We start from the raw sequence: 12,599 nt of genomic DNA, 5'->3' as shown, positions 1-12,599 counted from the left end.
AGAGGAAAAGGCTGAAGCAAAGAGTGTGCAAACTGCACACTCTGGTCTGCCTGCATGTTCCCCTGACTCCTGCCCTTTTCCTCTCCTACCCATGTCCCATACCTGAGGTCCCCTCTAACCGGTGTGTGCTGGGGAAGGCCTTTGAAGGGAAGAAGGTCCTGCAGTATTTACAGCCAACACTACAACTCCGAGCAAGGCCCAGTGCTCAAAGGGCCCCAGCACAAGGCAGAAAGATCGGGGAACCCTACTGCCATGGAGGCTTTTGGCTTCAGGCAGGCAGCTGCCCCATCCAGGCAGGACACACAAATCCTGCTGTGCTACTTGCACACCACCAGCCAAGACGTACAACCACCCATGTACTGAACAGCATCCAGATGAACTCGCCAGCCCTGTGCAACACAAAAGCCAAGAACCACTTGGGAGAAGTATTTAAAACAAAATTCTTTAATAGTTTGTACTATAAAGACACAAATTAGTGCTTGACTGCAGCATGAATAACAAATGAAACATATTAAATATTTCAAAGCTACTGTGCTTTGGAAAACAAGATATGCTGATACATATAAGCCTAACATTAGTTACCAGCTGGTTTAGTAGGAAGAGTCAGTTCAGCATATCAAAATTGTCAATAAGCGTTTCTCAACGTAGGTGTGTTCTACAAATCAACTGCTACTCATCTGTCACAGTGCTGCTATCCATCTGCAACAATGTACTGAATTTCAGGAAGAAACATCACATGTTAGAAGTCATAGTGTCAATGTTAGAAAGTTTGGTCACATAATGCACAGGAGATTTCCTGTCCACTCCAGGTGGACAGATGTTGTTTGATCAGACAGTAACATCATCTGTGCATTAAGCCGAGATCAACTGTCAACATGAAACAGTCAACAACAATTTGGAAAATCATGAGAAAAATTAGTTCCTGTTCAGTCTAAGGACTAACTACTGCTTAAGCTGCTTGAAAACCTCTCTTCCAAAATCCAGGGAGCAGTAGTATACACAAAGTTCTTCCACAGCTTTAATGTAGAAAACATTTTGGTACATGACTTGCTATGAGCCATTTTATTTAACACTGTCTTTGGAGAAACGTATGTATGTTCCAGAGCTTTGGGGACAGAATGAGGAATCTAAGATTGTGCTTATAGCTATTCCTGTGGACAAATAAACAAAAGACCCTTTATCTTTGCATTTTTAAAAATCTTGACAATCTGCTCTTTAACATCAGGCAGATTCAATTTGTGTGGTATGTGTGCAAAAAAAAAAAAAAATTGCAGGCACTGGTTTAGGGTCTCACATGAACTCTGAACTTGGTTCTTCTTAAATGTACAATTACATACTTAGTCAAACCTAAACATTTTCAACATGTAAAATGGGAGATTTCTAAAGTAAGAGGTTCAGGCACCAAACCTGCCTCCCAAATTGCACATATGAATACCCCTATCCCAGCCCTGTTTAGAGCATCTGGCTGGGAGCTCCGATAAGGGGGCTCTGCATAAAGTGCTTGCTTGACTGCTGCGCCCACAAACGGCCTGTCACTGAACTACACAACCCAAAACAAACACCTGCTGCACTGCTAAATCCCTCAGCCAGCTTTCAAAGCCTGGAAAGAGGCAACAGCATCAGGAAGGTGGGTAGTCAGGCTCAAGTTTGAGTCAAACAGAGGCAGACATGTACTGGATAACTAGCTGGAAAACCACTAAAAATAGCACTGTGATTCCTGCAGAATGAGAATTTTCAACAAAAATTGACCCCCCACCTACCAAAGACCTTGTCTTACAGACCTCAGAAGAGAACACAGCCCCAGCTCTCAGAAAAGCCTTGCAACAGCGAGATCAGGCACTTGGCAGCTGTAGGCAGTTGTGCGTGAGGAACTGAACAAAGAGACCCCAAACCAATTTTAAGTTACACAGGATGTTCTCTGTCTTTAGGTTACAGACTCAAATAAAGCTGGCAGAGGACATTCCAGATGGATCAGAAATGCATTCATTCATGTATGAAACAATCTGTGTCATGTTCCATCCTCATAAAACAGCCCCTAAGTCATCTACAATGAACTGAATGTAACAGAAACTACATCACTTCTGTGGTGAAGAGAGCAGAGTCAACATGGGAAGTTAAAAGTATAAATAACAAGACATTCAAGTATCTAAAGTGCAGATACCAGGAGGGTGGTTGACGTAATACTACAGGATTCTGTGCTTAATCTTTTGTTATTTTCTTTTCATGTAAGATTTCTTAATCTCCTTCTGGCTTTGCTCTGCTCATGTGTAGTAAAGACTCCATCATTTATCCTTCTTCATGATAAAGTCTCTCAGTCAAACAGCACTTTGCAGTTAAAGCCTCCCAGTGCCTACTTATAAAGTGCAGATGGGGTTTAAAGTAAACCGAAAGTTTTACCTCAATATGTTAATCTAAATTATGGGGCACAGATTACCCCAAAATGGATGTGTGTTCCTGAATTCTGATGTCTGCTAAAGAAAACAGCAGTGCTGCTGCCTGAGCAGGGCTGTACTGAATTGTTTCACCACCTGCTATTAAATGCTGTAATATATCCACAGAGAGAAACAGGTTTTAAAAAAAATGGTATTACTGAAATTCTTAAACGCAGATTAAACAAGGTGGTAGTGAACAAGGTGGTGAGAAACACTGGTGGTATTAGGAGGATTTTCTGTTGCTGAGTTTCATGTGGAAGTGTTTGCTGAAAAAGACATTCAGCTGCTTGAAACGAGGTGTTAGAAGCAAATCCACTATGGCCCAAAGAATCAACTGCATTTCAAATCATACGAATCAGCTTTAGCCAAGCAAGACAGCACAAAACAGGATTAAAATAGAATGAAAGTAATTATAAAGCAATATTTTCCATCATGTCCCTCCCAAAAGATTTTGCTACACCTGTCTGAATTGAAGTCCTCCTACTCGAATCTCTCTCTAAAGCAGCCAGACTTACACACAGACGAGTGGCAGACTGAGCACAAGCTGTAAATGACAGACACCAAACAAGTCAGGAGAGTGAAGAGAGGCAGCCACGAATCAGTACAATACTCTTGCCACTCTCAGGGGCTGCACGGTCTAAGTCAGGCTGCTCTGACGTGCACACATTCAGGCAAATATAATTAAGGGCACAGGTATGGTACAATACATGACAGAGGTAGATCAGCAAGTGGCATGACTGCATCTTCCAACTCTGACTGGGGAGAGTTTTCTAAACACTCATGGGCAGCACATCATGCCTGTGCTAACAGAAAAAGCACTAAGATGAAGTCTGGAGATGACTAATACTGCTAGCCAACAACACTGCCTTCAAAACATGGATGAGATTCCTCCTCACATCTTTAGTTCTGGAGAATTCATGTCTTGAGCTGTATCCAAAAAATCTAAATTCCCAGAATAAGGTATGGGTTTGATCTGTACTGTGAGAGTAATTTTGAAGTTTTTTCTCTTATTTTCAAGAAAGAATTTTTCAGCTCACGGACTGCAGAGGTACTTTGCTGCTCATTTGTGTCAAATTGATGTATGGTGGCAGATTTCGTGGTTCTTCATAGATATTAAGGAATAGGAGAATTCATTGCTATCAAGTCTGTCCAACACATCCTGTAGAATTAATACCAAATGACACCTGCTACTCCCATAATTCTCTTTAAAGTAGCTGCTCTCTGAATCCCACTCAAAAAACAGGATCACACATGACTTTCTAAGATGTAGTGCAAGAAAGTTTGGGATATGCTGCTCTAAGGTCTGTAGGAAAAAAAATCAACGTTGTCATACAAATGATACAAATAAAAAGCAATTAACAGACATTAATTAATTAACGTAATTACATTACAGGAGCAAGAATGTATGTCTTTCCAGGCACTAGAAAAGGCAGTCTGAATTTTAGTGACATGCAGTTAAAACCAGCTTGTCATTTTCAATATCACTCACAAGATCAGTAAGGCAGTCAAACCAAAGCACCCATGATTTTAGATTATTTATGCTAAGAAGGATACACAGGTAAATTACATTCTTCAGGGTCTAATATAACCTGTTGAAAGAAAGGCTGCTGGCAGAGTGGCAGAGGTGTGCACGTTTTTGGTCATTTGGAATGTAGGAAGAAGCCAATTTGCATAATTTTTTTAAAGATAAAAACATCAACAACAAATGATACATGAATGAAAAACTAACAGCAGCATAAAATTAAAATATGAGCTTTTCCAACTTCTTTTTTTAAATCCTGACAATTCAATAAGACTTGAAAACCACCCCCCACCATACACTTCCTTGTTGCAAATGTGTAGAAGAATCAACAAGTTTCTTTAAAATATTCCATTGTAGAGATGCCTGATCAATAAGAAAGTGGCTTTTCAAGACACTCTGGTTCTTGCAATTACTAAACTAAACAGAGCCCCCAGATCCTTCAGTAACAATACTAAGGCCACTAAAATAAAGTTTTTTTTCATTTTCATAAAAATAATACCATACCTAGCAGATGTCACAAGTCACTGTTGATATGTCTTCCTGCTGCACTGCTTCTCTTACGGGACTCCTTCCCTAACTTATGAACACATGTAAACATACTAAATAAGAAAATGGGATACAGTCTGTGGAAAAATGCTTGAGAAAGCCTGGAGGTGAACAGGCAGGCACTTATTTTCAAGCTACATTTTTGAAACAGTTCTCAAATCTCTTTACAAAAAATATGCCTTCTGGATAATTAAAGACACTTGATCCAGAACAGCTTTTTCCTGCCTCTATGCTAGTTCTTCTAACTTCTTTCAGTCTGAAGAGCGCTCAAATTTCCCAACACAGATGCTGACCTTGTCTATGGAACTGGAGCCTACAGATAGCAAAGCTGTTCTAAAGTTACCCTTCAGGTGTCTTTATAGGGATGTACAGGTTGAAATGTACTGCTATCAGCACGTGCTTAAACCTCACTGAACTCACTCAAGGTTAAGTATCTTTTTCCAGCCCAGAGTTTGGTGTTATTTGATCTCAAGGGTCCAGGGTCGTCGCATAACAAAAGCCACAGTTTTATTTGGAGGTTCATGTCAGTAGGAGAGTTACTGATGGACGTGGAAGATGCAGAGAAACTGCAGACAAAGAAAAAGACATTACAGGGAGGAGACCATTTTAGCCAGCACTGATTGTTCAATAGTCAGGACTTTGAGACCTGGCAGACAGCTTTACAGCTACATTACCATGCTTTACTGCTGTGAGCATGTTGTAAATCAATACAGAATGGGATTTTGGATCACTCTGAGCATTTCCCTTTTTTTCTTCATGGCAAGAAGGATAAATCCCTCAGAGCATCAAAAGCAGACAAAAATTGCATAGCGTGGCAGCAAGTAGGCACAGACTCTGTTAGTTGCCCCAAAATCAAGAACGTCAAAACCACAGCCTTCACTTGAGGTATATCTTGAAAAACTGTGTTAGTTTAATGTTTTCTTTACATTTACTTATTAACTTCCATCAGCTGGGTAGATAAAAATTGCAGAAAATAGAGGGTTTGTCTCCCCCATTAATCCCCAAAGTCGGGTTTTAAAAGGTGGTCAGCTTTCTCACAGACTAACCATGTGATAGATTAAAAGCAAGCAAAGTGCTGCCACTTATATTTGAGGGTATCGTCAACCTCAGTCTTGTTCTTTATACCTCCTTCACTGTTTCTGAATAAGAAGATGCATCTGAAAGTTAGACCACTATTTAAGACTTGTAAAATAAGAGAAAGATGAATTCAAAGCTAAACTAGAGCATATCTGAGGTGTTTGTCAATCTGTAGTATGAATGGGAAATGGGAAGTTAAAGGCAGGGTTAGAAAAGGACGTACGTAAATAACAATTACAAAAAAATAAAAGAGTGTTTCTTATCTTTCTACAGTCACTCTACAGTTTTGTGATGAATCACTGGTCCAACAAATTAGGAACTGAGTTTCCAGACACAAACAAGAACATCTATAAGGCTTCACCATTTCAGTGTCTTCTGCTGGTCACACCCTGGAACATCCTCCATGATGAACCTCTTGGTTGGACTAAAGAGAAAATGGAAGCTTGGTACAAAATGAACTAATGGTATCGCAACCATTTTGCTTAAAATATAAATTGCCAAAGGAGGCTGTGGAAAAGCAAGATAGAATAAAGGCTTAAATCAACCATTACATACTTCATTAATTCTATAAAAGTGCAAGGTTAAAGTAGTTTGGGTTAAGCATTCAGTTCACTATAGGCCACACAAACGCTTAGCTTGGCCATCAATGGCCTGGTTTTGTCATTCAGTTACTAATATTAGTTTAGACCACAGAAAGAACAAAAACTGAATGAAAAAACGTGTGCAATCCACTTCAAAAATGGTTAGTTTTCTGTGACCAGCACGAAATATTACCTCAGTATCATCAGCTATACAATATATACATAAAACCCTTGTGTCTTAATCTTTGTTTTAACAACTTAGAATAAAGCTGCACTAAATGCTATTTCCCTAGTGTGCCAGCTCTTCGCTCTGTTCTGGCTGACTGGCCTCACAGCACAGAGGAGTCCTTTAATAGCAATGGTACTTGGATTGATCCATAATTTTGACACTTCAGCCAGAGTAACTGTTGAAATGCTTTATTCAGCCAGGCCAGGTGATCGCGTGCTGCTGCCCAGGGCTCTGTCAAAGCTTCTTGGGTGGCTCCACCAGAAGAACAGGCCATATCCCAAAAACAAACTGTCAAAAGAAAAATAGGAATAGGGGAAAGACTCCTTGGAATATTATGTTTCTTGGAACAGAAACCAAACACTATTAAACATATTCTAATGATAGGATGAAAGGGGAATGGCTTTAAAATGAAAGACAGTAAGTTTCGATTGGATATTATTAAGAAGAAATTCTTTACTTTGAGGGTGGTGAGGCACTGGCACAGGTTGCCCAGAGAAGTTGTGGATGTTCCACCCCTGGAAATGTTCAAGGCCAGGTTGGAGTAACCTGGGCGCTCTGAGTAACCTGGTCTAGGGGAAGGTGTCCCTTCCCATGGCAGGGGGGCTGAAACTAAATAATCATTGAGGTCCCTTCCAACCCAAACCATTCTCTGATTCTATGAAAATTTCAACTGCATTTCTTGGGATGTAAGCAGAATTCAAAGACAGTCCTAACAGGCATAATTATTGAGCCCCACCACAAGATCAAAGCACAAGATATTCAAATGTACATTAATAAACACAAAATAGCTTACCTTCACCTTTGGCCTGTGTTTCAGGAAAAGTGTCCTTGTATATAAACTGAGGAGAAGGAAAAAAGCATGCTTAAAATTTCAGGTCTAAGGCAGCACATAAAATAACGATGTCCTGAACCCAGTTTTATTTTCCAACAAGAAAAGAATTGTTTCTGTGATTGCAGAGCTACCTATTCTGCCTAGATTTAGTAGAAATAGGAGATGTTAGCTTCCAGTAAATACCTCTGTAGCAGACTAATCAGCAAACTAATTTACCCTATCAGCTATGTGGGGAGAAAGAAACCCTGAGAGGTACAAAAAAAAAAAAAAATTAAACAGGGACTCGAGCCTGTCATTCTAGAAGGATGAAATTAAATCAGTGTACCACAAAATCTAGCAGATGCTAAAGGGGTAAAAAGCAGCATAGCTTGATTCTATATCTTATTTTTATTCTTAGACACTTTCTCCTCTCAGTAGATCTTTTCCTGTGAATGACCTCACAACTTTTAAGTGGTGATGCCACTTTGTGGCATGTCGGAAAACCCTTGCCTATGCTTGATTCCTGTAAGGAATTTTCTTTAAAATATTACCTCAAGCTCTTTAGGGTAGCAGACAAGCTGTAAGCCAAAATGGAGCAACTGTTTTCCACATACCTTGGCATATTTAACGTATACATTTATATATATATAAATGTACATCTGTATATATACATTTACAGACGTATAGGTACATATGTGTGCATCTATATACACATAAATGTAACTATAAGCTATCAGATAATCTATTGGAAATGTACTTATTTTCCTTCTATTAGGTATTTTAACATCTGACAAAAAAGGTGAATGCCATGTAAGATGTAGAAAAACGGATATGTAATCAAGCTCCCTGAACTACACAGCATGTATATGTAAAACAGACATTCTCTCAGTTACGGTTAAGTGGTAAAATATTATTTCATTATATGATGAACAAACTGCAGAAATTCTTCACAGATTTCAGCTTACATTCTATCCTCACCCCTGGTTCCACTAGATGGTGGTACAGAGCCAAAATGAGACAAATCTGCTGGATCTAGACTTGCTACCTTACACTCTTTTTTAAGTCTCCTCCTAAACCTTATATCCTACCCCTCTGGGAACAGCTCCACTACAACTACTTCAGCCATCATCCTTCTGCACTACAGCAGGATGCCTGCTGGTTTTCAGGAGCGACAGTGCCTATCAAAAGATCAGTTAAGCTCCTAAATTTAAACATGTTCAAGTACTTCAGGATTGCTGCTCAAGAACAGACAGGTATTAATGGCTTACATTCTGAAATTCACATACTGTCAAATGGTTTTGGTTTAACTGCCACAGGGTTCCCATTTCTGAATTAAATTTTCTTGAAAAACCGTGACTGTTTAAAGATTAGTGGTTACATTTTGAAGAATATAAACTAGTTTTAGAGAGTTTTTAGATCAGTTGCAAAGAGGAAAGAAAACCTCACACCAGTTTAATAAGTAATTTTCCTGCTCTTCTGGATGATACAATATTCTGAAGTACATCTGAACCTGAGAAAACTCATAAGATCTCTGTGAACATCCAGTTTAGAAAACATTTCTTACCTTAGCAGGATATGCAGGTAAGAACCCAGGCCTGTGAGAATATGCCACCATGCATGAAACTGTGTCACAGCTCCCACCACAGGAGGCATCTTCTCTCGTAGTGCTCTGAAAGAAAGAAATATCATGCAGTGGGATATTTTTCCCCAGCTAAGCAATCTCAAATCACAATGTTGGATTGCCAGATCACACATTATTGTTTCCATATCTCAGGCACGTGCTTGATAGGTCAGGTTTTGTGGAATCAGGCTTTCAGCAGGTGAGGAGCAGCAGTTATACTTTACAGTGCCAGTACAGAGACACATCAGCAAACTGACTTTCTTATACATTTAAAGAAAACAGACATTTCTTCATATGATGAGTGATCAATAACTTCTGGACTCAAATTTCAGGGAATATATTTATGGCATCCTACAGTCCCAAATGAATTCTACCATTCTTCTCCCCCAAACCCTGTGAACTTCTGTCCATAGGATGAAATGCTGAGTTTAAGGTCTGAGAGATGAAATGGGATTTATCAGACATCATCACTTTAAATCCGGCAATCACATCACCTATCCTGCAGGTCCATGGAAGCTTAACTTGCCTTTCTCTGTTGAACTCTAAAACAGGGACAAAATGGGTGTTTAGTGAGGAAGCAATTAAAGCAGAGAGTCTGAAATACTCCACCAACATGCTTTGTATTTTGTAGCTATGGGGTGTGAACTACTAGGGAAGGGGCTAAGGGAAGGAGGTAAAGAAATAAAGAGAAGAGCTACATTGCTCTTATTTCTCCTGCTCACTAGGCTTCTGCAGATAATGCCTATTTTGGTTGATGGTGGAACAAATGTTTGCATCTGCTGGTCTTTTTTTTTTTTTCACTTTCATTTCACTTGTCAAAACAAAAAATGGAAAACAACGATTGCATGTGTTAAGGAAGAAAAATCTGCAGCTCCCGGAATACATCCTTACTGCTTGATATTACAGTGCTTGGTCCAAAGCTGCTCAGCCACAAATATTAGCACAGAGTTTTGATTGAGTCAGCCCAGCAATGACACAGTGGAATACACAGTCAGTCCAGCACAACCTCCAAGCCTTTGGATGGCAGGAAATTTCAAAGCCCAAAATCAGAAGTGTGTGGTTCCTACCAGAGAAACTGTTACAGATTTTTTATTTTGATTTTTTTTAATAAGCTGCAGATTTAATGAAATATGGAACAAAAAACCTTGAATCAAAACTCAGTTTTGAACTTTAAAACCAAACAGAGCAGGTAGGTGGATGATTCACAAGTTAGACCTTCACAGAATAAAGAATTGCAAGGAATTGAAATGTATTTTCTCCAAAGGTTCAAATTATAATACCCCCTGGAGAAATCCAAGGCTCTGTAGATGTCTGATTAAAGCTAGTAAACAAGTTTGGTTTTTTTTTTTTCCAGCACCATAACCAAACAAGTATTACAGGAAAGACACTAAAATTTTTTCCCCTTATGAAATGAGGATGGAAAAAAGTGCCTCAGCAGCTGGTGTCAATTTTGGGCCTAGGAACCAGTTCAAAAGCCCCAAGGACCCACAGCAGCTCAGCAGGTTTGGTGAATTGGGGGTAATGACCTCACCAGTGATGTGAGGCAGCTGCAAAAATCAACCCTGGTGCCAATATTTGCAAAGTAACTGTAAACCCAGCCACTTGTGCTGCCAAATAACTACTCCATTCCACCCGTATCAAGCGCTTCTAGGGATGAGGATCATGTATTATATTCATTTAAGAAAAAAGTTTCAAGAATACTCTGTTGGAATTAACTTTCAGTTGGCTTAACCTAGCACAGGGACTACAGAGCAAGACAGGATAGAAAACTTTGGATTTCTTTACAGCACACTGTTATTAGGCTCTGACAAAGCAACCTACCAGGACAATTCTGTACAACACAGACCCCATGGCATTACAGCATTTCAAACAGTCAAAAATGTATTTTTCTGGATGCTGGAATTAACCTTTCCATCTCCTCCAGCTTGTTGAGCAACACATGAATTCCAACTAGGTGTTGTTTATTGGTAACATGGATATTGTAATAGGTATTTCTTCAACAGTAGTAGCAGTAGTAGTAGCAGTAGTTCTGCATGTCTTCTTTAACAAGCAGAACTACTGCTTTTAATATTTTCCTGGGAAATGTAAGAGCAGAAACCCCAAAAAGCCCAAACCAGCAGGATAAAAACACACTCAGATGAAAACATACTCATTCACTCAAGTGTGAATAGCAGGCTTTAGTCAGCAACAGATCCTCAGAGTTACCTCAGTGACATTATTTCTCCCAATTTAATTTGAAGTTAAAGAGAAATAACAAAATAAATCTATAAATGGTTAAAAAAAGGCCTCTTAAGTGCTGACTCTAGCCATGAGCAATCTGCATAAAACCTCATGGATGCTTTGTAGGCAGCACACCATATATACAATGAGATGGACTTGAATATGCACCACAGAAATAATCCAATCTTTATACTAAAAAGCTATTAAGAGCTATCTAGACAAGTGAAAAGACTCACCTCAATTTATCACAGAAAATGTTGTCCACATTCCAGAGAAAAAATCCCATTAAAAATACAGTTAAAGATGTATAGCCTAGACCTCTAAGCCATGGGTATACCCTAGAGAGAGAGAGAAATAATGCAAAGTTTAGTTCAGAATGCTTTAAGATACAGAAATATACTACATTAAATATGTGAAACATACAAAAATACTGTTATATATAAATAAAATGCTTTATTAATTTGGTTTTCTCCCCAAAAGAAAGAAAATACCAACTTCAAATTTCATCTGTTTAAATATTGTATTTTACTTCTCCTCTCTCAGTCTCTGAGACTGTTCTTTTACTTCTATAATTATAATTGTTTTCCCAAATACTGCACTCTCCGAGCAAAACCAAAAAGTGGGAAAACTAAAGTTGGCTAAAAGGTACTAATTCTTCAGTCCCATGTATATTCTTTCATTGAAAAAACAAACAAACAAGCAAACAAAAGAAGAGGCTCTTTTCCAAGAGACAATATCCCTATACTAGGTGATTTGTATAAATACAGTCTTTCAAAATTATTCTTTTGTGAATGTAGACCACTATGACCAATAACTAACCAAATGAATGGTATTAAACCCCAGTACTTTTAGTTCTTTTTAGTTGAATGCTACTGGGAATAGAAAAATGTCAATTTAATTTTGGGAGAAAAAAAGTCCTCTTTAAGATATGGAAAACACACTGAAGACTCAGGTGCAAGAAAGTGCATCATTAATAAATTTGCTTTCCCTATCTACATTCAGGTTGGAACATGGAATTGTAAACTTCCTACATGAAGGCTCCTTTCCCACTAATAAGACAAGTCCAAAAGCAAACCCAAATCCAATCCCGAAAGGCTGCCACAACATACTGTTCAGGTTATTTTTAAGCATTATGAATGCACAGTTGAGATTCTGGGTTAAAACACATTCCTGAGCTGCTTTTTCCTCCCCTGTGTGTGTTATAGCACATTTCAGAGCTGTGAGCACTGGGAAACAAAATGTGCAAAACACAACAGGTAGAGCTTCCTCCACAGGGCAAGCTAACCAGATACAAGCTGTACATATTCACAAATTGACTGCCAATATAAACTAGAAAAATTATTTGTTTAGTATAATAAATATGTGGAGCACCATGCAGTACATGGCAGAGACTACACTGTAGTATTCCCCCCTCAAAGCTCCAGAGACATAAGCAAGACCAGGACACGACAGAGCACAAAATAGTATATTAAACATGCTGGTAATTAGGTAATTATAGCTAGAATAGTTGAGGAACAAATAGGGGTGTTTTGTGAAGGAATCAACTGGCATCACTTATTA

General features: G+C 38.8%; 1 protein-coding gene across 1 annotated transcript in view; it reads right to left on the bottom strand.

Annotated features, from left to right (window-relative positions):
* Positions 1-422: 422 nt before the first annotated feature.
* The window catches only part of ACER3 (alkaline ceramidase 3), a gene marked incomplete at its 5' end in the record, with an annotated part of 37,154 nt that continues 24,977 nt past the window's right edge, over positions 423-12,599 (bottom strand). Inside the window, 4 exons of the mRNA XM_017735842.1 lie at positions 423-6,675; positions 7,181-7,226; positions 8,763-8,867; positions 11,276-11,377. Of these exons, the coding sequence (XP_017591331.1) occupies positions 6,622-6,675; positions 7,181-7,226; positions 8,763-8,867; positions 11,276-11,377 (307 nt within the window). The remainder of the gene's footprint in view (positions 6,676-7,180; positions 7,227-8,762; positions 8,868-11,275; positions 11,378-12,599) is intronic.

The sequence above is a fragment of the Corvus brachyrhynchos genome, unplaced genomic scaffold (genome assembly GCF_000691975.1).
Source record: "Corvus brachyrhynchos isolate BGI_N302 unplaced genomic scaffold, ASM69197v1 scaffold44, whole genome shotgun sequence".
Taxonomy (NCBI): domain Eukaryota; kingdom Metazoa; phylum Chordata; class Aves; order Passeriformes; family Corvidae; genus Corvus; species Corvus brachyrhynchos.
The sequence above is the reverse complement of the archived record's forward strand: the minus strand, read 5'-3'. Positions and strand labels throughout refer to the sequence as shown.